Consider the following 25278-nt stretch of genomic DNA (forward strand, 5'->3'; position numbering starts at 1 on the left):
GCGCTGGGAAATGCGCCAGAAGCTCGACCACAAATGACAGGGATTTAGTAGGAAAATGTGTTCATTAAAACTTAAGTCGAGCTGGCGCTTAAATGCAAAATAAAGTTGAAAATATTGTATTTTTACCAAACGTATCTACGTCGTACTATAATGGATATAAAGTACACATTTATTTTTTTTACGCGGCGACACAATATTCTATCTATAATGAAGCATTTTTATACCCTGAACCCATTGAAAATGGGAAATCAGGGTGTAATTGTTTTGTTGAAAGTATGTAACAGGCAGAAGGAGGCGTGGCAGACCCCACAAAGTACATATATATATGCTTGATCAGGGCGATAAGCTGAGTCGATTTGGCCGTGTCCGTCCGTCCGTCCGTATGTATGAACGCGTCGATCTCAAAAGATATAAGAGGTCCGTGTATATCACGCGCATATCAAGTTTATCACTAAAAATCGATAACTGCTTCCGATATTTTACTATCGATTAAAAACCTTTTCGAAAGCTGGTTATTTATTTATATCTTCTACGCCCTTAGAGCTAGATCTTCTAAATTTTAAATGTAGACTTATGTGTATTTTATATAATTTCGGTTTTTGTTAAAATTTATCCTCACCCCTAAATTCACCCCCTCTCCCTCACTTTTGTAAAAGGCGTATTTCAAGTAGAGACTTGCGCTTTGGAATGTACACACATTTAAACATTATGTTTACGTTCTGAAAGTTTCATTAAGATCGTACGTCTAGAAATTAAATTATTCAACAAATAAATTCTCGTAATATTGCCCACACTGCAGCGCAGCCCAAGCGAAGTCGCTGCTTACTGCGCAGTTGGCAGAGCGAGTTCTACTACGTTCGTGTTTATGTATGTGTTTATTCACACATATGTTAGGCACACAGAAGTGTAGAGTGAGTGAGTAAAATATCAGATTGGAGGGTTCTCGACTAGAGTTTTCTTGTTATAAAATGTGTTTTGTAAACCTTCGCAAAGCATTTAAAGATTATGTTCGTCGGGTTTGCAAATTGACACTTTGCGCACTAAATGAAAAAGGTACCGCGGCAAATTTTGAAGCTTACATTGCACAAAATCAACATACTCAATATATTTTGTTGCAGTGTAGAGGCAACACAAGAATATTTGTGTCGGGCGTTACCAACTGCAGAATACTCATTCACACCTCATAAACAATTTAGTAGCTAAGTAGAAAGTTCAGTTTTTCTTGATTTGCCACGCCCCTACAGGGCGTAGAGACTTCATTCTTGTTTTTATAGAACAAGCTAACGGTAACCCAGCTGCAAAATTAGGATGCTTACGCTCAAATAATGAAAAAGTAACAGGGTATTTTTGAGGCGTAACAATATTATTTGGGGAATCGATAGAGGAGGTTACTGTTAGCTTAATTATCCAAATTTGAAGCTTCTAGCTCTTATACTTTAGGAGATATAAACTTTTGAGGGTTGCCACGGCCCCTTTGGGCGGAGATAGATCCATCATAGCTCGTTGGACTTGGGAGGTCATTCTGCGTATATATACTTATGTCTCTAGCATCAAAAGTGCCTAAATATATATATATATAATTTTACCACCCATCTTTAAAGAATCGAAACACTAGCTCACGTGATTTCATTCTGATTTCTGGCATATCGGAAAATGCATTTTCCGATTTGCCACTCTCTAGTCGGCGGATCCGGAAAATTTTTAACACTTTATAAATCGGATATATACACCAGTATATGTTCCAAATTTCAAGTCTCCAGCTTTAATAGCGCCGACATGACCTACCTTGCAACAAAAAAATCTAGATATAAAGTGACGAACCAAATCATTAGCACAGCATGCAAGCGTTTCATTATTGTTTGCATATTTATTATTCATTATTTTATTTTTGAGATCAACTAAAATCTGAAAATAGTAGTTTAAGCGAAAATAGGAATCTCCTTGTTAGAAATATTGTGGTCCTGAAAAGGACCGATTTGTTGGATGTTTGCTTGCAATAAATACAAGACAGAATAGCGAAGCAATTTAAGCGCGCTCGCCACGGATACGTCTGGCCAGCTGAATGTCCTTGGGCATGATCGTGACGCGTTTGGCATGAATGGCGCACAAATTTGTATCTTCGAATAGGCCAACCAAGTAGGCTTCGCTAGCTTCCTGTAAAGCCATTACAGCTGAGCTCTGGAAACGAAGGTCAGTCTTGAAGTCCTGAGCAATTTCACGGACTAAACGCTGGAACGGCAACTTGCGAATAAGCAATTCTGTGCTCTTCTGGTAACGACGAATTTCACGCAGAGCAACTGTACCAGGGCGATAGCGATGAGGTTTTTTCACACCGCCAGTAGCTGGTGCACTTTTACGTGCTGCCTTAGTAGCCAACTGCTTACGAGGAGCCTTGCCTCCAGTTGATTTGCGAGCGGTCTGCTTTGTACGAGCCATTTTCCTTCCTTCGGTTCACAATTGTATCTTTCACTGTCACACTTTCAAAATGAATGATCGGCGAAATCCAGATACCGTGCTTATATAGAAAACTGGTGGTGCGTTAGAAAGAGATCGATATATTCGTACTCGCACTCTTGCTATGCTATGCTATGCTCTGCTCTGCTCTACTGTACTGTTGTAGACGTTGCAAGGGTAGTGTGTGAGCGAGATGCAAGGATTTATGTGCTCTCTCAAGTTTTCACATATCTCGGTATAAATAGGAGTGGTTCTGCGTTACACACATCAGTCTATTGCTGACATTCGTGAAGTGCTCTAATATAAATATATAGAAAAAAGTGAAAAATGACTGGTCGTGGTAAAGGTGGCAAAGGTTTGGGTAAAGGAGGTGCAAAGCGTCATCGCAAAGTGTTGCGTGATAATATCCAGGGTATCACGAAGCCAGCTATCCGTCGTTTAGCTCGTCGTGGTGGCGTGAAGCGAATCTCTGGACTAATCTATGAAGAAACCCGTGGCGTTCTTAAGGTCTTTTTGGAAAATGTTATTCGCGATGCTGTCACATACACTGAACATGCCAAGAGGAAGACAGTCACAGCCATGGATGTTGTCTATGCATTGAAGAGGCAAGGTCGTACACTGTACGGCTTTGGCGGTTAGGCAAAGGCGTACAAAACGTACAAGCAACTTGTTTTCACAACAATCGGTCCTTTTCAGGACCACCAATATATTTCCTTAAAAGAGCTATAAAATATGAAATTCAATAACTATTCGATTTTCGTTAATGAACTTGCTACTGAAAATAGTGTAACTGCGAAATATATTAGAGCAGAGGAACAATGTCTGTATACAAAATATGAAATTCAATGACTATGATTCTCGTTAATGAACTTGCTACTGAAAATAGTGTAACTGCGAAATATATTAGAGCAGACGAACAATGATGTCTGGATACAAAATCCAACCAAGATGTATTAGCACAAAAACAAATATTTTATGCATTCAAAGAATACACAAAATTTGTAATTTACAGACCAGCAGTATTTAAACTTTTCGACATATTTCTGCCTGTAAAACATGAATCACTATAAATGAAGAAAAGACTGTACTTTTGTACCGTCACGATGCCTGCATATTTTGAATTTATATTTGAGTTTACTTATGTTTTTATATTTATTTACATTAAAACATGAAAAATCTCATCTCTTTTGTATTTTTGGTCGTCCTGAAAAGGACGTTTGGTTTTGGTTTTGATGTGCAATAATTCGTAGTTTAAGCCTTCTTTTCGGTCTTCTTAGGCAACAGAACCGCTTGGATGTTAGGCAACACACCGCCCTGGGCAATAGTGACGCCCGAAAGAAGTTTATTCAACTCCTCATCGTTGCGGATGGCCAATTGCAGATGGCGAGGGATAATTCTGGTCTTCTTGTTGTCGCGCGCTGCATTACCAGCCAACTCCAAAACTTCAGCGGCCAAATATTCCATAACGGCCGCCAAGTAAACTGGAGCACCGGCACCAACACGCTCGGCATAGTTGCCCTTGCGAAGAAGCCGATGAATACGACCAACGGGAAACTGTAGGCCAGCACGGTTTGAACGCGACTTTGCCTTTCCCTTCACTTTTCCACCTTTACCGCGACCAGACATTATATTTATTTTATCTTTTTACACTTTTACACTCAAACAAGAATCGAATCGAATGCCCAAAACTCGAAACAATGTCAACTTATACTTTTCTACCTGCCTACTTTTTCAGCTAAATGGGGTGAGTTCTGCTGTGCGCAAACATGAAAACGTTGTTCGAAAAATCCTACAAATTTTAACCGAACTGTCAGTTATGTCAGAAATCTGGAAAGTGAGTAACAGTGAACTTCAGTGAATACAATAAAGTTTAATAATGCCGCCTAAGACAAGTGGAAAGGCAGCCAAAAAGGCTGGCAAGGCCCAGAAGAATATTACCAAGAATGATAAGAAGAAGAAGCGCAAGAGGAAGGAAAGTTATGCCATCTACATTTACAAAGTGCTTAAGCAAGTCCATCCTGATACTGGAATCTCGTCGAAAGCAATGAGCATCATGAACAGCTTTGTGAACGACATTTTTGAGCGTATTGCTGCTGAGGCCTCTCGTTTGGCACACTACAACAAACGTTCAACGATTACCAGTCGGGAAATCCAAACTGCAGTCCGTCTTCTGTTGCCCGGAGAGTTGGCCAAGCACGCTGTCAGTGAAGGCACCAAAGCAGTAACCAAGTACACTAGCTCCAAGTAAATCTTAGCTTGATGTATGCAGAAACATCCAAAAGCAAAGGGCCCTTTTCAGGGCCACAAATCTCTTTTCAAAGAATTTTAAATATTTCAATGTGATAAAATGTACAGAAGCCCAACAAGAACGAACGAACAACTATCACATCTATCTCAAAACAGTGTTTTTTTTTTTCGTAAAGGGCAATATTCTTTAGAAATCTTCTGATCTAAGCAGGACAAACAACTATCAAATCTATCTCAAAAAATCTGCTTGTGTTTTTATCGTAAAAGAGAAGAGAACTAACATCGAATATAATCTAGTCATTTTTGTTGTCTATATATGCCCTTCCTTCTTTTATTTTACCCTGAACCCATTGAAAATGGGAAATCAGGGTATAATGGTTTTGTTTTATATTGACCTAGTTACGTTTATGAAAGTATTTTTTTCTCTTGGAAATATGTAATAGTAGTCCTGAAAAGGACTTTGATTAATGGCAAATTTCATAGTTTTGAAATTCGTTTATACCCTGGCGAGTAATTTCGAAGTGAAATTACTTCTTTGTTGCGGACGCAGCAGCTTTTGCCTTTGGCTTCTTTGCAGCTAATTTTTTCGGTGATGCTGCCGAAACAACCTTTTTAGGCTTAGCACTTGTAGTTTTAGGTTTCGGAGTCTTTGGCTTTGCTGCGCTTGACTTTGCCGCCTTTGCTGTTGTGGGCTTTGCTTTAATGGTTCCTACTTTCTTTGCATCTTTTGCCTTCGCTTTGTCCGCTTTCTTTTTGTCGGTACTCTTTTTGGTCACCACAGCCTTCGACAACTTCTTATCAGCAGCACCCTTTACTTTTTTGGTGGCAGATATACTCTTCTTTTTGGCTGCTGCCGATGCAGTTACCTTCTTAGTTTTCTTCTCTATGGAGGATGCCTTTGGCTTGGGCTCCTTTTTGGACGATGCAGACAGCTTAAATGAACCAGATGCACCCTTCCCTTTTGTTTGGATCAACTTTCCACTCGCAACTGAATTCTTCAGGTACTTCTTAATGAATGGAGCTAGTTTCTGGGCATCGCACTTGTAAGTGGCACTGATATATTTTTTAATAGCCAAGAGGGATGAGCCTCCACGTTCCTTCAGATTTTTTATCGATGCATCCACCATCTGCTGAGTTGGTGGATGTGTTGGAGGGGCCGCTGTTTTCTTTGCCTTAGATGCGGATGCAGATGCAGGCTTTTTGGTGGCCACCTTCTTCTCAGCTGGGGCTGTTTGTGGAGTCACAGGGGACGCGGATACAGCAACTGCGGAATCAGACATCTTGTATTATTCACTTCTTTACTTTTCACTTTATAATAAACAAAACGAAACGTGTTACTTTTTGTTTCATTCGAAAATACCATGAAATTTGGTCACCCGTTTGGATGAGAATCGAGGAGGAAGGCTGAACGAGAATGTTTGTGCCATTGAATATACGATACGCAAGAGTTTACAATGACCATTTTATTGACTTGTCTTTCTGAACAGTTTAAATTTGATATCCGCACTAAATACGTTTTTAATTTTATTCTTAAATGTTTGAAAAATTCATAAAGTTAGTTTTTACTTACATTTTTATTATTTCATGATTTTTAATTGCCCCTCAAAGTTGAACTTTGTATGAATGCAAAATAAGTTATCTTGGAAAAACCATGTTTTTAATTAGATAATAATAAAAATGTGAATATATAAATTCAAAAGATATTAATTTATTAATTTGTTAATTAAATGCAACTATTAATATAAGCATACCCTATAGATTTATACATTAAATTTGATTTCAACTAAACCATTTGCCGTTAAAAACTGTCATGCTTTTGATCCAACGCAATACAAAAATCTTTCGGAATAATAATATCTAATAATAAAAATGTTTATATATCAATTTCAAAGATAATAATTCATTCATTTGTTAATTAAATGTAACTATTAATATAAGCATACTTTATAGATTTATATATTAAATATCATTTCAACTAAACCAATAGCCGTTTTAAACCAAAGCAATGCATAAATCGTTCAGAAAAATAAAATCTTCCTTTTAACATTAATAATATATTAAAAAAATATAAATTACAAAATTAGAATTTATTAACTTCAAACATATAATCATTTCATGCCATCATATTCAAAATAACATTTCAGATACATTTATTTAGCGCAAATAAATACATCAGCGTTAAGACACAAGACACAAAAAAGAAAATATATATGTAGATCAATTCTTACTTGTATTCAATCAGAAATAAGTTTATCTGAATTGAAAAGCAATTGGCTAACCACTGTAAATATATAATTTACACTAAGCGTTTTATAATAAAAATGCAATTTTAAAAAATCAAAAAGCTATATTGTGCTATTTAAAGACAAAACAATAATAATAAATAAAATACTTTCCTTAGATGTATAGTATTTTTCAGTAATTTTCTAGATTTGTCTTTAATATATATATATTGTATTATAAGAGACCTACAATTTATAGTTTGAGATCAAATGAAACTTGAAAAAAGTTTGAACGAAAATAAGAATCTCCTTGTTAGAAATATTGTGGTCCTGAAAAGGACCGATTTGTTGGATGTTGCTTGTAATAATATACTAAACAGAATAGCGAAGCGATTTAAGCGCGCTCGCCACGGATACGTCTGGCCAGTTGAATGTCCTTGGGCATGATCGTGACGCGTTTGGCATGAATGGCGCACAAATTTGTATCTTCGAATAGGACCAACCAAGTAGGCTTCGCTAGCTTCCTGTAAAGCCATTACAGCTGAGCTTTGGAAACGAAGATCAGTCTTGAAGTCCTGAGCGATTTCACGGACTAGACGCTGGAACGGCAACTTGCGAATAAGCAATTCTGTGCTCTTCTGGTAACGACGAATTTCACGCAGGGCAACTGTACCAGGGCGATAGCGATGAGGTTTTTTCACACCGCCAGTAGCTGGTGCACTTTTACGTGCTGCCTTAGTAGCCAACTGCTTACGAGGAGCCTTGCCTCCAGTTGATTTGCGAGCGGTCTGCTTTGTACGAGCCATTTTCCTTCCTTCGGTTCACAATTGTATCTTTCACTGTCACACTTTCAAAATGAATGATCGGCGAAATCCAGATACCGTGCTTATATAGAAAACTGGTGGTGCGTTAGAAAGAGATCGATATATTCGTACTCGCGCTCTTGCTATGCTATGCTATGATGCTCTGCTCTGCTCTACTGTACTGTTGTAGACGTTGCAAGGGTAGTGTGTGAGCGAGATGCAAGGATTTATGTGCTCTCTCAAGTTTTCACATATCTCGGTATAAATAGGAGTGGTTCTGCGTTACACACATCAGTCTATTGCTGACATTCGTGAAGTGCTCTAATATAAATATATAGAAAAAAGTGAAAAATGACTGGTCGTGGTAAAGGTGGCAAAGGTTTGGGTAAAGGAGGTGCAAAGCGTCATCGCAAAGTGTTGCGTGATAATATCCAGGGTATCACGAAGCCAGCTATCCGTCGTTTAGCTCGTCGTGGTGGCGTGAAGCGAATCTCTGGACTAATCTATGAAGAAACCCGTGGCGTTCTTAAGGTCTTTTTGGAAAATGTTATTCGCGATGCTGTCACATACACTGAACATGCCAAGAGGAAGACAGTCACAGCCATGGATGTTGTCTATGCATTGAAGAGGCAAGGTCGTACACTGTACGGCTTTGGCGGTTAGGAAAAGACAACAAGCAACTTATTTTCACAACAATCGGTCCTTTTCAGGACCACCAATATATTTCCTTAAAAGAGCTATAAAATATGAAATTCAATAACTATTCGATTTTCGTTAATGAACTTGCTACTGAAAATAGTGTAACTGCGAAATATATTAGAGCAGACGAACAATGTCTGTATACAAAATATGAAATTCAATGACTATGATTCTCGTTAATGAACTTGCTACTAAAAATAGTGTAACTGCGAAATATATTAGAGCAGACGAACAATGATGTCTGGATACAAAATCCAACCAAGATGTATTAGCACAAAAACAAATATTTTATGCATTCAAAGAATACACAAAATTTGTAATTTACAGACCAGCAGTATTTAAACTTTTCGACATATTTCTGCCTGTAAAACATGAATCACTATAAATGAAGAAAAGACTGTACTTTTGTACCGTCACGATGCCTGCATATTTTGAATTTATATTTGAGTTTACTTATGTTTTTATATTTATTTACACTAAAACATGAAAAATCTCATCTCTTTTGTATTTTTGGTCGTCCTGAAAAGGACGTTTGGTTTTGGTTTTGGTTTTGATGTGCAATAATTCGTAGTTTAAGCCTTCTTTTCGGTCTTCTTAGGCAACAGAACCGCTTGGATGTTAGGCAACACACCGCCCTGGGCAATAGTGACGCCCGAAAGAAGTTTATTCAACTCCTCATCGTTGCGGATGGCCAATTGCAGATGGCGAGGGATAATTCTGGTCTTCTTGTTGTCGCGCGCTGCATTACCAGCCAACTCCAAAACTTCAGCGGCCAAATATTCCATAACGGCCGCCAAGTAAACTGGAGCACCGGCACCAACACGCTCGGCATAGTTGCCCTTGCGAAGAAGCCGATGAATACGACCAACGGGAAACTGTAGGCCAGCACGGTTTGAACGCGACTTTGCCTTTCCCTTCACTTTTCCACCTTTACCGCGACCAGACATTATATTTATTTTATCTTTTTACACTTTTACACTCAAACAAGAATCGAATCGAATGCCCAAAACTCGAAACAATGTCAACTTATACTTTTCTACCTGCCTACTTTTTCAGCTAAATGGGGTGAGTTCTGCTGTGCCCAAACATGAAAACGTTGTTCGAAAAATCCTACAAATTTTAACCGAACTGTCAGTTATGTCAGAAATCTGGAAAGTGAGTAACAGTGAACTTCAGTGAATACAATAAAGTTTAATAATGCCGCCTAAGACAAGTGGAAAGGCAGCCAAAAAGGCTGGCAAGGCCCAGAAGAATATTACCAAGAATGATAAGAAGAAGAAGCGCAAGAGGAAGGAAAGTTATGCCATCTACATTTACAAAGTGCTTAAGCAGGTCCATCCTGATACTGGAATCTCGTCGAAAGCAATGAGCATCATGAACAGCTTTGTGAACGACATTTTTGAGCGTATTGCTGCTGAGGCCTCTCGTTTGGCACACTACAACAAACGTTCAACGATTACCAGTCGGGAAATCCAAACTGCAGTCCGTCTTCTGTTGCCCGGAGAGTTGGCCAAGCACGCTGTCAGTGAAGGCACCAAAGCAGTAACCAAGTACACTAGCTCCAAGTAAATCTTAGCTTGATGTATGCAGAAACATCCAAAAGCAAAAGGCCCTTTTCAGGGCCACAAATCTCTTTTCAAAGAATTTTAAATATTTCAATGTGATAAAATGTACAGAAGACCAACAAGAACGAACGAACAACTATCACATCTATCTCAAAACAGTGTTTTCTTTTTTTTCGTAAAGGGCAATATTCTTTAGAAATCTTCTGATCTGAGCAGGACGAACAACTATCAAATCTATCTCAAAAAATCTGCTTGTGTTTTTATCGTAAAGAGAAGAGAACTAACATCGAATATAATCTAGTCATTTTTGTTGTCTATATATGCCCTTCCTTCTTTTATTTTACCCCGAACCCATTGAAAATGGGAAATCAGGGTATAATGGTTTTGTTTAATATTGACCTAGTTACGTTTATGAAAGTATTTTTTTCTCTTGGAAATATGTAATAGTAGTCCTGAAAAGGACTTTGATTAATGGCAAATTTCATAGTTTTGAAATTCGTTTATACCCTGGCGAGTAATTTCGAAGTGAAATTACTTCTTTGTTGCGGACGCAGCAGCTTTTGCCTTTGGCTTCTTTGCAGCTACTTTTTTCGGTGATGCTGCCGAAACAACCTTTTTAGGCTTAGCACTTGTAGTTTTAGGTTTCGGAGTCTTTGGCTTTGCTGCGCTTGACTTTGCCGCCTTTGCTGTTGTGGGCTTTGCTTTAATGGTTCCTACTTTCTTTGCATCTTTTGCCTTCGCTTTGTCCGCTTTCTTTTTGTCGGTACTCTTTTTGGTCACCACAGCCTTCGACAACTTCTTATCAGCAGCACCCTTTACTTTTTTGGTGGCAGATATACTCTTCTTTTTGGCTGCTGCCGATGCAGTTACCTTCTTAGTTTTCTTCTCTATGGAGGATGCCTTTGGCTTGGGCTCCTTTTTGGACGATGCAGACAGCTTAAATGAACCAGATGCACCCTTCCCTTTTGTTTGGATCAACTTTCCACTCGCAACTGAATTCTTCAGGTACTTCTTAATGAATGGAGCTAGTTTCTGGGCATCGCACTTGTAAGTGGCACTGATATATTTTTTAATAGCCAAGAGGGATGAGCCTCCACGTTCCTTCAGATTTTTTATCGATGCATCCACCATCTGCTGAGTTGGTGGATGTGTTGGAGGGGCCGCTGTTTTCTTTGCCTTAGATGCGGATGCAGATGCAGGCTTTTTAGTGGCCACCTTCTTCTCAGCTGGGGCTGTTTGTGGAGTCACAGGGGACGCGGATACAGCAACTGCGGAATCAGACATCTTGTATTATTCACTTCTTTACTTTTCACTTTATAATAAACAAAACGAAACGTGTTACTTTTTGTTTCATTCGAAAATACCATGAAATTTGGTCACCCGTTTGGATGAGAATCGAGGAGGAAGGCTGAACGAGAATGTTTGTGCCATTGAATATACGATACGCAAGAGTTTACAATGACCATTTTATTGACTTGTCTTTCTGAACAGTTTAAATTTGATATCCGCACTAAATACGTTTTTAATTTTATTCTTAAATGTTTGAAAAATTCATAAAGTTAGTTTTTACTTACATTTTTATTATTTCATGATTTTTAATTGCCCCTCAAAGTTGAACTTTGTATGAATGCAAAATAAGTTATCTTGGAAAAACCATGTTTTTAATTAGATAATAATAAAAATGTGAATATATAAATTCAAAAGATATTAATTTATTAATTTGTTAATTAAATGCAACTATTAATATAAGCATACCCTATAGATTTATACATTAAATTTGATTTCAACTAAACCATTTGCCGTTAAAAACTGGCATGCTTTTGATCCAACGCAATACAAAAATCTTTCGGAATAATAATATCTAATAATAAAAATGTTTATATATCAATTTCAAAGATAATAATTCATTCATTTGTTAATTAAATGTAACTATTAATATAAGCATACTTTATAGATTTATATATTAAATATCATTTCAACTAAACCAATAGCCGTTTTAAACCAAAGCAATGCATAAATAGTTCAGAAAAATAAAATCTTCCTTTTAACATTAATAATATATTAAAAAAATATAAATTACAAAATTAGAATTTATTAACTTCAAACATATAATCATTTCATGCCATCATATTCAAAATAACATTTCAGATACATTTATTTAGCGCAAATAAATACATCAGCGTTAAGACACAAGACACAAAAAAGAAAATATATATGTAGATCAATTCTTACTTGTATTCAATCAGAAATAAGTTTATCTGAATTGAAAAGCAATTGGCTAACCACTGTAAATATATAATTTACACTAAGCGTTTTATAATAAAAATGCAATTTTAAAAAATCAAAAAGCTATATTGTGCTATTTAAAGACAAAACAATAATAATAAATAAAATACTTTCCTTAGATGTATAGTATTTTTCAGTAATTTTCTAGATTTGTCTTTAATATATATATATTGTATTATAAGAGACCTACAATTTATAGTTTGAGATCAAATGAAACTTGAAAAAAGTTTGAACGAAAATAAGAATCTCCTTGTTAGAAATATTGTGGTCCTGAAAAGGACCGATTTGTTGGATGTTGCTTGTAATAATATACTAAACAGAATAGCGAAGCGATTTAAGCGCGCTCGCCACGGATACGTCTGGCCAGTTGAATGTCCTTGGGCATGATCGTGACGCGTTTGGCATGAATGGCGCACAAATTTGTATCTTCGAATAGGCCAACCAAGTAGGCTTCGCTAGCTTCCTGTAAAGCCATTACAGCTGAGCTTTGGAAACGAAGATCAGTCTTGAAGTCCTGAGCGATTTCACGGACTAGACGCTGGAACGGCAACTTGCGAATAAGCAATTCTGTGCTCTTCTGGTAACGACGAATTTCACGCAGGGCAACTGTACCAGGGCGATAGCGATGAGGTTTTTTCACACCGCCAGTAGCTGGTGCACTTTTACGTGCTGCCTTAGTAGCCAACTGCTTACGAGGAGCCTTGCCTCCAGTTGATTTGCGAGCGGTCTGCTTTGTACGAGCCATTTTCCTTCCTTCGGTTCACAATTGTATCTTTCACTGTCACACTTTCAAAATGAATGATCGGCGAAATCCAGATACCGTGCTTATATAGAAAACTGGTGGTGCGTTAGAAAGAGATCGATATATTCGTACTCGCGCTCTTGCTATGCTATGCTATGATGCTCTGCTCTGCTCTACTGTACTGTTGTAGACGTTGCAAGGGTAGTGTGTGAGCGAGATGCAAGGATTTATGTGCTCTCTCAAGTTTTCACATATCTCGGTATAAATAGGAGTGGTTCTGCGTTACACACATCAGTCTATTGCTGACATTCGTGAAGTGCTCTAATATAAATATATAGAAAAAAGTGAAAAATGACTGGTCGTGGTAAAGGTGGCAAAGGTTTGGGTAAAGGAGGTGCAAAGCGTCATCGCAAAGTGTTGCGTGATAATATCCAGGGTATCACGAAGCCAGCTATCCGTCGTTTAGCTCGTCGTGGTGGCGTGAAGCGAATCTCTGGACTAATCTATGAAGAAACCCGTGGCGTTCTTAAGGTCTTTTTGGAAAATGTTATTCGCGATGCTGTCACATACACTGAACATGCCAAGAGGAAGACAGTCACAGCCATGGATGTTGTCTATGCATTGAAGAGGCAAGGTCGTACACTGTACGGCTTTGGCGGTTAGGAAAAGACAACAAGCAACTTATTTTCACAACAATCGGTCCTTTTCAGGACCACCAATATATTTCCTTAAAAGAGCTATAAAATATGAAATTCAATAACTATTCGATTTTGTTAATGAACTTGCTACTGAAAATAGTGTAACTGCGAAATATATTAGAGCAGACGAACAATGTCTGTATACAAAATATGAAATTCAATGACTATGATTCTCGTTAATGAACTTGCTACTAAAAATAGTGTAACTGCGAAATATATTAGAGCAGACGAACAATGATGTCTGGATACAAAATCCAACCAAGATGTATTAGCACAAAAACAAATATTTTATGCATTCAAAGAATACACAAAATTTGTAATTTACAGACCAGCAGTATTTAAACTTTTCGACATATTTCTGCCTGTAAAACATGAATCACTATAAATGAAGAAAAGACTGTACTTTTGTACCGTCACGATGCCTGCATATTTTGAATTTATATTTGAGTTTACTTATGTTTTTATATTTATTTACACTAAAACATGAAAAATCTCATCTCTTTTGTATTTTTGGTCGTCCTGAAAAGGACGTTTGGTTTTGGTTTTGGTTTTGATGTGCAATAATTCGTAGTTTAAGCCTTCTTTTCGGTCTTCTTAGGCAACAGAACCGCTTGGATGTTAGGCAACACACCGCCCTGGGCAATAGTGACGCCCGAAAGAAGTTTATTCAACTCCTCATCGTTGCGGATGGCCAATTGCAGATGGCGAGGGATAATTCTGGTCTTCTTGTTGTCGCGCGCTGCATTACCAGCCAACTCCAAAACTTCAGCGGCCAAATATTCCATAACGGCCGCCAAGTAAACTGGAGCACCGGCACCAACACGCTCGGCATAGTTGCCCTTGCGAAGAAGCCGATGAATACGACCAACGGGAAACTGTAGGCCAGCACGGTTTGAACGCGACTTTGCCTTTCCCTTCACTTTTCCACCTTTACCGCGACCAGACATTATATTTATTTTATCTTTTTACACTTTTACACTCAAACAAGAATCGAATCGAATGCCCAAAACTCGAAACAATGTCAACTTATACTTTTCTACCTGCCTACTTTTTCAGCTAAATGGGGTGAGTTCTGCTGTGCCCAAACATGAAAACGTTGTTCGAAAAATCCTACAAATTTTAACCGAACTGTCAGTTATGTCAGAAATCTGGAAAGTGAGTAACAGTGAACTTCAGTGAATACAATAAAGTTTTAATAATGCCGCCTAAGACAAGTGGAAAGGCAGCCAAAAAGGCTGGCAAGGCCCAGAAGAATATTACCAAGAATGATAAGAAGAAGAAGCGCAAGAGGAAGGAAAGTTATGCCATCTACATTTACAAAGTGCTTAAGCAGGTCCATCCTGATACTGGAATCTCGTCGAAAGCAATGAGCATCATGAACAGCTTTGTGAACGACATTTTTGAGCGTATTGCTGCTGAGGCCTCTCGTTTGGCACACTACAACAAACGTTCAACGATTACCAGTCGGGAAATCCAAACTGCAGTCCGTCTTCTGTTGCCCGGAGAGTTGGCCAAGCACGCTGTCAGTGAAGGCACCAAAGCAGTAACCAAGTACACTAGCTCCAAGTAAATCTTAGCTTGATGTATGCAGAAACATCCAAAAGCAAAAGGCCCTTTTCAGGGCCACAAATCTCTTTTCAAAGAATTTTAAATATTTCAATGTGATAAAATGTACAGAAGACCAACAAGAACGAACGAACAACTATCACATCTATCTCAAAACAGTGTTTTCTTTTTTTTCGTAAAGGGCAATATTCTTTAGAAATCTTCTGATCTGAGCAGGACGAACAACTATCAAATCTATCTCAAAAAATCTGCTTGTGTTTTTATCGTAAAGAGAAGAGAACTAACATCGAATATAATCTAGTCATTTTTGTTGTCTATATATGCCCTTCCTTCTTTTATTTTACCCCGAACCCATTGAAAATGGGAAATCAGGGTATAATGGTTTTGTTTAATATTGACCTAGTTACGTTTATGAAAGTATTTTTTTCTCTTGGAAATATGTAATAGTAGTCCTGAAAAGGACTTTGATTAATGGCAAATTTCATAGTTTTGAAATTCGTTTATACCCTGGCGAGTAATTTCGAAGTGAAATTACTTCTTTGTTGCGGACGCAGCAGCTTTTGCCTTTGGCTTCTTTGCAGCTACTTTTTTCGGTGATGCTGCCGAAACAACCTTTTTAGGCTTAGCACTTGTAGTTTTAGGTTTCGGAGTCTTTGGCTTTGCTGCGCTTGACTTTGCCGCCTTTGCTGTTGTGGGCTTTGCTTTAATGGTTCCTACTTTCTTTGCATCTTTTGCCTTCGCTTTGTCCGCTTTCTTTTTGTCGGTACTCTTTTTGGTCACCACAGCCTTCGACAACTTCTTATCAGCAGCACCCTTTACTTTTTTGGTGGCAGATATACTCTTCTTTTTGGCTGCTGCCGATGCAGTTACCTTCTTAGTTTTCTTCTCTATGGAGGATGCCTTTGGCTTGGGCTCCTTTTTGGACGATGCAGACAGCTTAAATGAACCAGATGCACCCTTCCCTTTTGTTTGGATCAACTTTCCACTCGCAACTGAATTCTTCAGGTACTTCTTAATGAATGGAGCTAGTTTCTGGGCATCGCACTTGTAAGTGGCACTGATATATTTTTTAATAGCCAAGAGGGATGAGCCTCCACGTTCCTTCAGATTTTTTATCGATGCATCCACCATCTGCTGAGTTGGTGGATGTGTTGGAGGGGCCGCTGTTTTCTTTGCCTTAGATGCGGATGCAGATGCAGGCTTTTTAGTGGCCACCTTCTTCTCAGCTGGGGCTGTTTGTGGAGTCACAGGGGACGCGGATACAGCAACTGCGGAATCAGACATCTTGTATTATTCACTTCTTTACTTTTCACTTTATAATAAACAAAACGAAACGTGTTACTTTTTGTTTCATTCGAAAATACCATGAAATTTGGTCACCCGTTTGGATGAGAATCGAGGAGGAAGGCTGAACGAGAATGTTTGTGCCATTGAATATACGATACGCAAGAGTTTACAATGACCATTTTATTGACTTGTCTTTCTGAACAGTTTAAATTTGATATCCGCACTAAATACGTTTTTAATTTTATTCTTAAATGTTTGAAAAATTCATAAAGTTAGTTTTTACTTACATTTTTATTATTTCATGATTTTTAATTGCCCCTCAAAGTTGAACTTTGTATGAATGCAAAATAAGTTATCTTGGAAAAACCATGTTTTTAATTAGATAATAATAAAAATGTGAATATATAAATTCAAAAGATATTAATTTATTAATTTGTTAATTAAATGCAACTATTAATATAAGCATACCCTATAGATTTATACATTAAATTTGATTTCAACTAAACCATTTGCCGTTAAAAACTGGCATGCTTTTGATCCAACGCAATACAAAAATCTTTCGGAATAATAATATCTAATAATAAAAATGTTTATATATCAATTTCAAAGATAATAATTCATTCATTTGTTAATTAAATGTAACTATTAATATAAGCATACTTTATAGATTTATATATTAAATATCATTTCAACTAAACCAATAGCCGTTTTAAACCAAAGCAATGCATAAATAGTTCAGAAAAATAAAATCTTCCTTTTAACATTAATAATATATTAAAAAAATATAAATTACAAAATTAGAATTTATTAACTTCAAACATATAATCATTTCATGCCATCATATTCAAAATAACATTTCAGATACATTTATTTAGCGCAAATAAATACATCAGCGTTAAGACACAAGGACACAAAAAAGAAAATATATATGTAGATCAATTCTTACTTGTATTCAATCAGAAATAAGTTTATCTGAATTGAAAAGCAATTGGCTAACCACTGTAAATATATAATTTACACTAAGCGTTTTATAATAAAAATGCAATTTTAAAAAATCAAAAAGCTATATTGTGCTATTTAAAGACAAAACAATAATAATAAATAAAATACTTTCTTTAGATGTATAGTATTTTTCAGTAATTTTCTAGATTTGTCTTTAATATATATATATTGTATTATAAGAGACCTACAATTTATAGTTTGAGATCAAATGAAACTTGAAAAAAGTTTGAACGAAAATAGGAATCTCCTTGTTAGAAATATTGTGGTCCTGAAAAGGACCGATTTGTTGGATGTTTGCTTGCAATAATATACTAAACAGAATAGCGAAGCAATTTAAGCGCGCTCGCCACGGATACGTCTGGCCAGCTGAATGTCCTTGGGCATGATCGTGACGCGTTTGGCATGAATGGCGCACAAATTTGTATCTTCGAATAGGCCAACCAAGTAGGCTTCGCTAGCTTCCTGTAAAGCCATTACAGCTGAGCTCTGGAAACGAAGGTCAGTCTTGAAGTCCTGAGCAATTTCACGGACTAAACGCTGGAACGGCAACTTGCGAATAAGCAATTCTGTGCTCTTCTGGTAACGACGAATTTCACGCAGGGCAACTGTACCAGGGCGATAGCGATGAGGTTTTTTCACACCGCCAGTAGCTGGTGCACTTTTACGTGCTGCCTTAGTAGCCAACTGCTTACGAGGAGCCTTGCCTCCAGTTGATTTGCGAGCGGTCTGCTTTGTACGAGCCATTTTCCTTCCTTCGGTTCACAATTGTATCTTTCACTGTCACACTTTCAAAATGAATGATCGGCGAAATCCAGATACCGTGCTTATATAGAAAACTGGTGGTGCGTTAGAAAGAGATCGATATATTCGTACTCGCGCTCTTGCTATGCTATGCTATGATGCTCTGCTCTGCTCTACTGTACTGTTGTAGACGTTGCAAGGGTAGTGTGTGAGCGAGATGCAAGGATTTATGTGCTCTCTCAAGTTTTCACATATCTCGGTATAAATAGGAGTGGTTCTGCGTTACACACATCAGTCTATTGCTGACATTCGTGAAGTGCTCTAATATAAATATATAGAAAAAAGTGAAAAATGACTGGTCGTGGTAAAGGTGGCAAAGGTTTGGGTAAAGGAGGTGCAAAGCGTCATCGCAAAGTGTTGCGTGATAATATCCAGGGTATCACGAAGCCAGCTATTCGTCGTTTAGCTCGTCGTGGTGGCGTGAAGCGAATCTCTGGACTAATCTACGAAGAAACCCGTGGCGTTCTTAAGGTCTTTTTGGAAAATGTTATTCGCGATGCTGTCACATACACTGAACATGCCAAGAGGAAGACAGTCACAGCCATGGATGTTGTCTATGCATTGAAGAGGCAAGGTCGTACACTGTACGGCTTTGGCGGTTAGGAAAAAGACGTACAAAACGCACAAGCAACTTATTTTCACAACAATCGGTCCTTTTCAGGACCACCAATATATTTCCTTAAAAGAGCTATAAAATATGAAATTCAATAACTATTCGATTTTCGTTAATGAACTTGCTACTGAAAATAGTGTAACTGCGAAATATATTAGAGCAGACGAACAATGTCTGTATACAAAATATGAAATTCAATGACTATGATTCTCGTTAATGAACTTGCTACTAAAAATAGTGTAACTGCGAAATATATTAGAGCAGACGAACAATGATGTCTGGATACAAAATCCAACCAAGATGTATTAGCACAAAAACAAATATTTTATGCATTCAAAGAATACACAAAATTTGTAATTTACAGACCAGCAGTATTTAAACTTTTCGACATATTTCTGCCTGTAAAACATGAATCACTATAAATGAAGAAAAGACTGTACTTTTGTACCGTCACGATGCCTGCATATTTTGAATTTATATTTGAGTTTACTTATGTTTTTATATTTATTTACACTAAAACATGAAAAATCTCATCTCTTTTGTATTTTTGGTCGTCCTGAAAAGGACGTTTGGTTTTGGTTTTGATGTGCAATAATTCGTAGTTTAAGCCTTCTTTTCGGTCTTCTTAGGCAACAGAACCGCTTGGATGTTAGGCAACACACCGCCCTGGGCAATAGTGACGCCCGAAAGAAGTTTATTCAACTCCTCATCGTTGCGGATGGCCAATTGCAGATGGCGAGGGATAATTCTGGTCTTCTTGTTGTCGCGCGCTGCATTACCAGCCAACTCCAAAACTTCAGCGGCCAAATATTCCATAACGGCCGCCAAGTAAACTGGAGCACCGGCACCAACACGCTCGGCATAGTTGCCCTTGCGAAGAAGCCGATGAATACGACCAACGGGAAACTGTAGGCCAGCACGGTTTGAACGCGACTTTGCCTTTCCCTTCACTTTTCCACCTTTACCGCGACCAGACATTATATTTATTTTATCTTTTTACACTTTTACACTCAAACAAGAATCGAATCGAATGCCCAAAACTCGAAACAATGTCAACTTATACTTTTCTACCTGCCTACTTTTTCAGCTAAATGGGGTGAGTTCTGCTGTGCCCAAACATGAAAACGTTGTTCGAAAAATCCTACAAATTTTAACCGAACTGTCAGTTATGTCAGAAATCTGGAAAGTGAGTAACAGTGAACTTCAGTGAATACAATAAAGTTTAATAATGCCGCCTAAGACAAGTGGAAAGGCAGCCAAAAAGGCTGGCAAGGCCCAGAAGAATATTACCAAGAATGATAAGAAGAAGAAGCGCAAGAGGAAGGAAAGTTATGCCATCTACATTTACAAAGTGCTTAAGCAGGTCCATCCTGATACTGGAATCTCGTCGAAAGCAATGAGCATCATGAACAGCTTTGTGAACGACATTTTTGAGCGTATTGCTGCTGAGGCCTCTCGTTTGGCACACTACAACAAACGTTCAACGATTACCAGTCGGGAAATCCAAACTGCAGTCCGTCTTCTGTTGCCCGGAGAGTTGGCCAAGCACGCTGTCAGTGAAGGCACCAAAGCAGTAACCAAGTACACTAGCTCCAAGTAAATCTTAGCTTGATGTATGCAGAAACATCCAAAAGCAAAAGGCCCTTTTCAGGGCCACAAATCTCTTTTCAAAGAATTTTAAATATTTCAATGTGATAAAATGTACAGAAGACCAACAAGAACGAACGAACAACTATCACATCTATCTCAAAACAGTGTTTTCTTTTTTTTCGTAAAGGGCAATATTCTTTAGAAATCTTCTGATCTGAGCAGGACGAACAACTATCAAATCTATCTCAAAAAATCTGCTTGTGTTTTTATCGTAAAGAGAAGAGAACTAACATCGAATATAATCTAGTCATTTTTGTTGTCTATATATGCCCTTCCTTCTTTTATTTTACCCTGAACCCATTGAAAATGGGAAATCAGGGTATAATGGTTTTGTTTAATATTGACCTAGTTACGTTTATGAAAGTATTTTTTTCTCTTGGAAATATGTAATAGTAGTCCTGAAAAGGACTTTGATTAATGGCAAATTTCATAGTTTTGAAATTCGTTTATACCCTGGCGAGTAATTTCGAAGTGAAATTACTTCTTTGTTGCGGACGCAGCAGCTTTTGCCTTTGGCTTCTTTGCAGCTACTTTTTTCGGTGATGCTGCCGAAACAACCTTTTTAGGCTTAGCACTTGTAGTTTTAGGTTTCGGAGTCTTTGGCTTTGCTGCGCTTGACTTTGCCGCCTTTGCTGTTGTGGGCTTTGCTTTAATGGTTCCTACTTTCTTTGCATCTTTTGCCTTCGCTTTGTCCGCTTTCTTTTTGTCGGTACTCTTTTTGGTCACCACAGCCTTCGACAACTTCTTATCAGCAGCACCCTTTACTTTTTTGGTGGCAGATATACTCTTCTTTTTGGCTGCTGCCGATGCAGTTACCTTCTTAGTTTTCTTCTCTATGGAGGATGCCTTTGGCTTGGGCTCCTTTTTGGACGATGCAGACAGCTTAAATGAACCAGATGCACCCTTCCCTTTTGTTTGGATCAACTTTCCACTCGCAACTGAATTCTTCAGGTACTTCTTAATGAATGGAGCTAGTTTCTGGGCATCGCACTTGTAAGTGGCACTGATATATTTTTTAATAGCCAAGAGGGATGAGCCTCCACGTTCCTTCAGATTTTTTATCGATGCATCCACCATCTGCTGAGTTGGTGGATGTGTTGGAGGGGCCGCTGTTTTCTTTGCCTTAGATGCGGATGCAGATGCAGGCTTTTTAGTGGCCACCTTCTTCTCAGCTGGGGCTGTTTGTGGAGTCACAGGGGACGCGGATACAGCAACTGCGGAATCAGACATCTTGTATTATTCACTTCTTTACTTTTCACTTTATAATAAACAAAACGAAACGTGTTACTTTTTGTTTCATTCGAAAATACCATGAAATTTGGTCACCCGTTTGGATGAGAATCGAGGAGGAAGGCTGAACGAGAATGTTTGTGCCATTGAATATACGATACGCAAGAGTTTACAATGACCATTTTATTGACTTGTCTTTCTGAACAGTTTAAATTTGATATCCGCACTAAATACGTTTTTAATTTTATTCTTAAATGTTTGAAAAATTCATAAAGTTAGTTTTTACTTACATTTTTATTATTTCATGATTTTTAATTGCCCCTCAAAGTTGAACTTTGTATGAATGCAAAATAAGTTATCTTGGAAAAACCATGTTTTTAATTAGATAATAATAAAAATGTGAATATATAAATTCAAAAGATATTAATTTATTAATTTGTTAATTAAATGCAACTATTAATATAAGCATACCCTATAGATTTATACATTAAATTTGATTTCAACTAAACCATTTGCCGTTAAAAACTGGCATGCTTTTGATCCAACGCAATACAAAAATCTTTCGGAATAATAATATCTAATAATAAAAATGTTTATATATCAATTTCAAAGATAATAATTCATTCATTTGTTAATTAAATGTAACTATTAATATAAGCATACTTTATAGATTTATATATTAAATATCATTTCAACTAAACCAATAGCCGTTTTAAACCAAAGCAATGCATAAATAGTTCAGAAAAATAAAATCTTCCTTTTAACATTAATAATATATTAAAAAAATATAAATTACAAAATTAGAATTTATTAACTTCAAACATATAATCATTTCATGCCATCATATTCAAAATAACATTTCAGATACATTTATTTAGCGCAAATAAATACATCAGCGTTAAGACACAAGGCACAAAAAAGAAAATATATATGTAGATCAATTCTTACTTGTATTCAATCAGAAATAAGTTTATCTGAATTGAAAAGCAATTGGCTAACCACTGTAAATATATAATTTACACTAAGCGTTTTATAATAAAAATGCAATTTTAAAAAATCAAAAAGCTATATTGTGCTATTTAAAGACAAAACAATAATAATAAATAAAATACTTTCCTTAGATGTATAGTATTTTTCAGTAATTTTCTAGATTTGTCTTTAATATATATATATTGTATTATAAGAGACCTACAATTTATAGTTTGAGATCAAATGAAACTTGAAAAAAGTTTGAACGAAAATAGGAATCTCCTTGTTAGAAATATTGTGGTCCTGAAAAGGACCGATTTGTTGGATGTTTGCTTGCAATAAATACAAGACAGAATAGCGAAGCAATTTAAGCGCGCTCGCCACGGATACGTCTGGCCAGCTGAATGTCCTTGGGCATGATCGTGACGCGTTTGGCATGAATGGCGCACAAATTTGTATCTTCGAATAGGCCAACCAAGTAGGCTTCGCTAGCTTCCTGTAAAGCCATTACAGCTGAGCTCTGGAAACGAAGGTCAGTCTTGAAGTCCTGAGCAATTTCACGGACTAAACGCTGGAACGGCAACTTGCGAATAAGCAATTCTGTGCTCTTCTGGTAACGACGAATTTCACGCAGGGCAACTGTACCAGGGCGATAGCGATGAGGTTTTTTCACACCGCCAGTAGCTGGTGCACTTTTACGTGCTGCCTTAGTAGCCAACTGCTTACGAGGAGCCTTGCCTCCAGTTGATTTGCGAGCGGTCTGCTTTGTACGAGCCATTTTCCTTCCTTCGGTTCACAATTGTATCTTTCACTGTCACACTTTCAAAATGAATGATCGGCGAAATCCAGATACCGTGCTTATATAGAAAACTGGTGGTGCGTTAGAAAGAGATCGATATATTCGTACTCGCGCTCTTGCTATGCTATGCTATGCTCTGCTCTGCTCTACTGTACTGTTGTAGACGTTGCAAGGGTAGTGTGTGAGCGAGATGCAAGGATTTATGTGCTCTCTCAAGTTTTCACATATCTCGGTATAAATAGGAGTGGTTCTGCGTTACACACATCAGTCTATTGCTGACATTCGTGAAGTGCTCTAATATAAATATATAGAAAAAAGTGAAAAATGACTGGTCGTGGTAAAGGTGGCAAAGGTTTGGGTAAAGGAGGTGCAAAGCGTCATCGCAAAGTGTTGCGTGATAATATCCAGGGTATCACGAAGCCAGCTATCCGTCGTTTAGCTCGTCGTGGTGGCGTGAAGCGAATCTCTGGACTAATCTATGAAGAAACCCGTGGCGTTCTTAAGGTCTTTTTGGAAAATGTTATTCGCGATGCTGTCACATACACTGAACATGCCAAGAGGAAGACAGTCACAGCCATGGATGTTGTCTATGCATTGAAGAGGCAAGGTCGTACACTGTACGGCTTTGGCGGTTAGGAAAAGACGTACAAAACGTACAACAAGCAACTTATTTTCACAACAATCGGTCCTTTTCAGGACCACCAATATATTTCCTTAAAAGAGCTATAAAATATGAAATTCAATAACTATTCGATTTTCGTTAATGAACTTGCTACTGAAAATAGTGTAACTGCGAAATATATTAAAACAGACGAACAATGATGTCTGGATACAAAATCCAACCAAGATGTATTAGCACAAAAACAAATATTTTATGCATTCAAAGAATACACAAAATTTGTAATTTACAGACCAGCAGTATTTAAACTTTTCGACATATTTCTGCCTGTAAAACATGAATCACTATAAATGAAGAAAGGACTGTACTTTTGTACCGCGTCACGATGCCTGCATATTTTGAATCTATATTTGAGTTTACTTATGTTTTTATATTTATTTACACTAAAACATGAAAAATCTCATCTCTTTTGTATTTTTGGTCGTCCTGAAAAGGACGTTTGGTTTTGGTTTTGATGTGCAATAATTCGTAGTTTAAGCCTTCTTTTCGGTCTTCTTAGGCAACAGAACCGCTTGGATGTTAGGCAACACACCGCCCTGGGCAATAGTGACGCCCGAAAGAAGTTTATTCAACTCCTCATCGTTGCGGATGGCCAATTGCAGATGGCGAGGGATAATTCTGGTCTTCTTGTTGTCGCGCGCTGCATTACCAGCCAACTCCAAAACTTCAGCGGCCAAATATTCCATAACGGCCGCCAAGTAAACTGGAGCACCGGCACCAACACGCTCGGCATAGTTGCCCTTGCGAAGAAGCCGATGAATACGACCAACGGGAAACTGTAGGCCAGCACGGTTTGAACGCGACTTTGCCTTTCCCTTCACTTTTCCACCTTTACCGCGACCAGACATTATATTTATTCTATCTTTTTACACTTTTACACTCAAACAAGAATCGAATCGAATGCCCAAAACTCGAAACAATGTCTACTTATACTTTTCTACCTGCCTACTTTTTCAGCTAAATGGG

General features: G+C 37.6%; 20 protein-coding genes and 3 pseudogenes across 20 annotated transcripts; 9 read left to right on the forward strand and 14 right to left on the reverse strand.

The window, feature by feature from the left end:
* Positions 1–1962: 1962 nt before the first annotated feature.
* On the reverse strand, positions 1963–2476 carry LOC115563229 (histone H3). The gene has a single exon (XM_030385894.2). It carries the CDS (start codon positions 2434–2436, stop codon positions 2026–2028), a length of 411 nt encoding a protein of 136 aa, XP_030241754.2. The 5' UTR covers positions 2437–2476; the 3' UTR covers positions 1963–2025.
* Positions 2477–2714: 238 nt separating this feature from the next.
* On the forward strand, positions 2715–3159 carry LOC149091841 (histone H4). Its single transcript, XM_089258362.1, has one exon. The coding sequence runs from the start codon at positions 2782–2784 to the stop codon at positions 3091–3093; it is 312 nt and encodes a 103-aa protein (XP_089114488.1). The 5' UTR covers positions 2715–2781; the 3' UTR covers positions 3094–3159.
* A 499-nt stretch (positions 3160–3658) lies between these two features.
* On the reverse strand, positions 3659–4116 carry LOC149091842 (histone H2A). Its single transcript, XM_089258289.1, has one exon. It carries the CDS (start codon positions 4078–4080, stop codon positions 3706–3708), a length of 375 nt encoding a protein of 124 aa, XP_089114415.1. The 5' UTR covers positions 4081–4116; the 3' UTR covers positions 3659–3705.
* Positions 4117–4303: 187 nt separating this feature from the next.
* On the forward strand, positions 4304–4726 carry LOC149091843 (histone H2B). Its single transcript, XM_089257750.1, has one exon. The coding sequence runs from the start codon at positions 4331–4333 to the stop codon at positions 4700–4702; it is 372 nt and encodes a 123-aa protein (XP_089113876.1). The 5' UTR covers positions 4304–4330; the 3' UTR covers positions 4703–4726.
* A 447-nt stretch (positions 4727–5173) lies between these two features.
* Positions 5174–6059, reverse strand: LOC115562344 (histone H1). Its single transcript, XM_030383690.2, has one exon. The coding sequence runs from the start codon at positions 5979–5981 to the stop codon at positions 5229–5231; it is 753 nt and encodes a 250-aa protein (XP_030239550.2). The 5' UTR covers positions 5982–6059; the 3' UTR covers positions 5174–5228.
* A 1192-nt stretch (positions 6060–7251) lies between these two features.
* On the reverse strand, positions 7252–7763 carry LOC149091844 (histone H3-like). The gene is given in 2 exon segments (XM_089257968.1): positions 7252–7419; positions 7421–7763. Coding segments are annotated over 2 exon segments (411 nt in total). The 5' UTR covers positions 7730–7763; the 3' UTR covers positions 7252–7317.
* Positions 7764–8010: 247 nt separating this feature from the next.
* LOC149091845 (histone H4) lies at positions 8011–8438 on the forward strand. The gene has a single exon (XM_089258320.1). It carries the CDS (start codon positions 8078–8080, stop codon positions 8387–8389), a length of 312 nt encoding a protein of 103 aa, XP_089114446.1. The 5' UTR covers positions 8011–8077; the 3' UTR covers positions 8390–8438.
* Positions 8439–8942: 504 nt separating this feature from the next.
* LOC115565659 (histone H2A) lies at positions 8943–9408 on the reverse strand. The gene has a single exon (XM_030390867.2). It carries the CDS (start codon positions 9370–9372, stop codon positions 8998–9000), a length of 375 nt encoding a protein of 124 aa, XP_030246727.1. The 5' UTR covers positions 9373–9408; the 3' UTR covers positions 8943–8997.
* Positions 9409–9595: 187 nt separating this feature from the next.
* Positions 9596–10054, forward strand: LOC149091846 (histone H2B). The gene has a single exon (XM_089258374.1). The coding sequence runs from the start codon at positions 9623–9625 to the stop codon at positions 9992–9994; it is 372 nt and encodes a 123-aa protein (XP_089114500.1). The 5' UTR covers positions 9596–9622; the 3' UTR covers positions 9995–10054.
* A 389-nt stretch (positions 10055–10443) lies between these two features.
* Positions 10444–11362, reverse strand: LOC149091847 (histone H1 pseudogene; annotated as a pseudogene).
* A 1182-nt stretch (positions 11363–12544) lies between these two features.
* Positions 12545–13055, reverse strand: LOC149091848 (histone H3). The gene has a single exon (XM_089258344.1). It carries the CDS (start codon positions 13019–13021, stop codon positions 12611–12613), a length of 411 nt encoding a protein of 136 aa, XP_089114470.1. The 5' UTR covers positions 13022–13055; the 3' UTR covers positions 12545–12610.
* Positions 13056–13302: 247 nt separating this feature from the next.
* Positions 13303–13730, forward strand: LOC149091849 (histone H4). Its single transcript, XM_089258327.1, has one exon. The coding sequence runs from the start codon at positions 13370–13372 to the stop codon at positions 13679–13681; it is 312 nt and encodes a 103-aa protein (XP_089114453.1). The 5' UTR covers positions 13303–13369; the 3' UTR covers positions 13682–13730.
* A 503-nt stretch (positions 13731–14233) lies between these two features.
* On the reverse strand, positions 14234–14699 carry LOC149091850 (histone H2A). Its single transcript, XM_089258284.1, has one exon. The coding sequence runs from the start codon at positions 14661–14663 to the stop codon at positions 14289–14291; it is 375 nt and encodes a 124-aa protein (XP_089114410.1). The 5' UTR covers positions 14664–14699; the 3' UTR covers positions 14234–14288.
* A 172-nt stretch (positions 14700–14871) lies between these two features.
* On the forward strand, positions 14872–15346 carry LOC149091851 (histone H2B). The gene has a single exon (XM_089258343.1). The coding sequence runs from the start codon at positions 14915–14917 to the stop codon at positions 15284–15286; it is 372 nt and encodes a 123-aa protein (XP_089114469.1). The 5' UTR covers positions 14872–14914; the 3' UTR covers positions 15287–15346.
* Positions 15347–15735: 389 nt separating this feature from the next.
* Positions 15736–16654, reverse strand: LOC149091852 (histone H1 pseudogene; annotated as a pseudogene).
* Positions 16655–17877: 1223 nt separating this feature from the next.
* LOC149091853 (histone H3) lies at positions 17878–18349 on the reverse strand. Its single transcript, XM_089257491.1, has one exon. It carries the CDS (start codon positions 18313–18315, stop codon positions 17905–17907), a length of 411 nt encoding a protein of 136 aa, XP_089113617.1. The 5' UTR covers positions 18316–18349; the 3' UTR covers positions 17878–17904.
* Positions 18350–18517: 168 nt separating this feature from the next.
* On the forward strand, positions 18518–19042 carry LOC149091854 (histone H4). Its single transcript, XM_089257753.1, has one exon. The coding sequence runs from the start codon at positions 18664–18666 to the stop codon at positions 18973–18975; it is 312 nt and encodes a 103-aa protein (XP_089113879.1). The 5' UTR covers positions 18518–18663; the 3' UTR covers positions 18976–19042.
* A 480-nt stretch (positions 19043–19522) lies between these two features.
* On the reverse strand, positions 19523–19999 carry LOC149091855 (histone H2A). The gene has a single exon (XM_089258265.1). It carries the CDS (start codon positions 19961–19963, stop codon positions 19589–19591), a length of 375 nt encoding a protein of 124 aa, XP_089114391.1. The 5' UTR covers positions 19964–19999; the 3' UTR covers positions 19523–19588.
* Positions 20000–20186: 187 nt separating this feature from the next.
* Positions 20187–20645, forward strand: LOC149091856 (histone H2B). Its single transcript, XM_089258375.1, has one exon. It carries the CDS (start codon positions 20214–20216, stop codon positions 20583–20585), a length of 372 nt encoding a protein of 123 aa, XP_089114501.1. The 5' UTR covers positions 20187–20213; the 3' UTR covers positions 20586–20645.
* Positions 20646–21034: 389 nt separating this feature from the next.
* Positions 21035–21953, reverse strand: LOC149091857 (histone H1 pseudogene; annotated as a pseudogene).
* Positions 21954–23138: 1185 nt separating this feature from the next.
* LOC149091858 (histone H3) lies at positions 23139–23646 on the reverse strand. Its single transcript, XM_089258319.1, has one exon. It carries the CDS (start codon positions 23610–23612, stop codon positions 23202–23204), a length of 411 nt encoding a protein of 136 aa, XP_089114445.1. The 5' UTR covers positions 23613–23646; the 3' UTR covers positions 23139–23201.
* A 244-nt stretch (positions 23647–23890) lies between these two features.
* On the forward strand, positions 23891–24338 carry LOC149091859 (histone H4). The gene has a single exon (XM_089258305.1). It carries the CDS (start codon positions 23958–23960, stop codon positions 24267–24269), a length of 312 nt encoding a protein of 103 aa, XP_089114431.1. The 5' UTR covers positions 23891–23957; the 3' UTR covers positions 24270–24338.
* A 381-nt stretch (positions 24339–24719) lies between these two features.
* LOC149091860 (histone H2A) lies at positions 24720–25184 on the reverse strand. Its single transcript, XM_089258275.1, has one exon. It carries the CDS (start codon positions 25158–25160, stop codon positions 24786–24788), a length of 375 nt encoding a protein of 124 aa, XP_089114401.1. The 5' UTR covers positions 25161–25184; the 3' UTR covers positions 24720–24785.
* Between the last annotated feature and the right edge of the window lie 94 nt (positions 25185–25278).

The sequence above is a fragment of the Drosophila navojoa genome, chromosome 3 (assembly GCF_054131105.1).
Source record: "Drosophila navojoa isolate 15081-1374.11 chromosome 3, UAZ_NAV_1.0, whole genome shotgun sequence".
Classification (NCBI taxonomy): domain Eukaryota; kingdom Metazoa; phylum Arthropoda; class Insecta; order Diptera; family Drosophilidae; genus Drosophila; species Drosophila navojoa.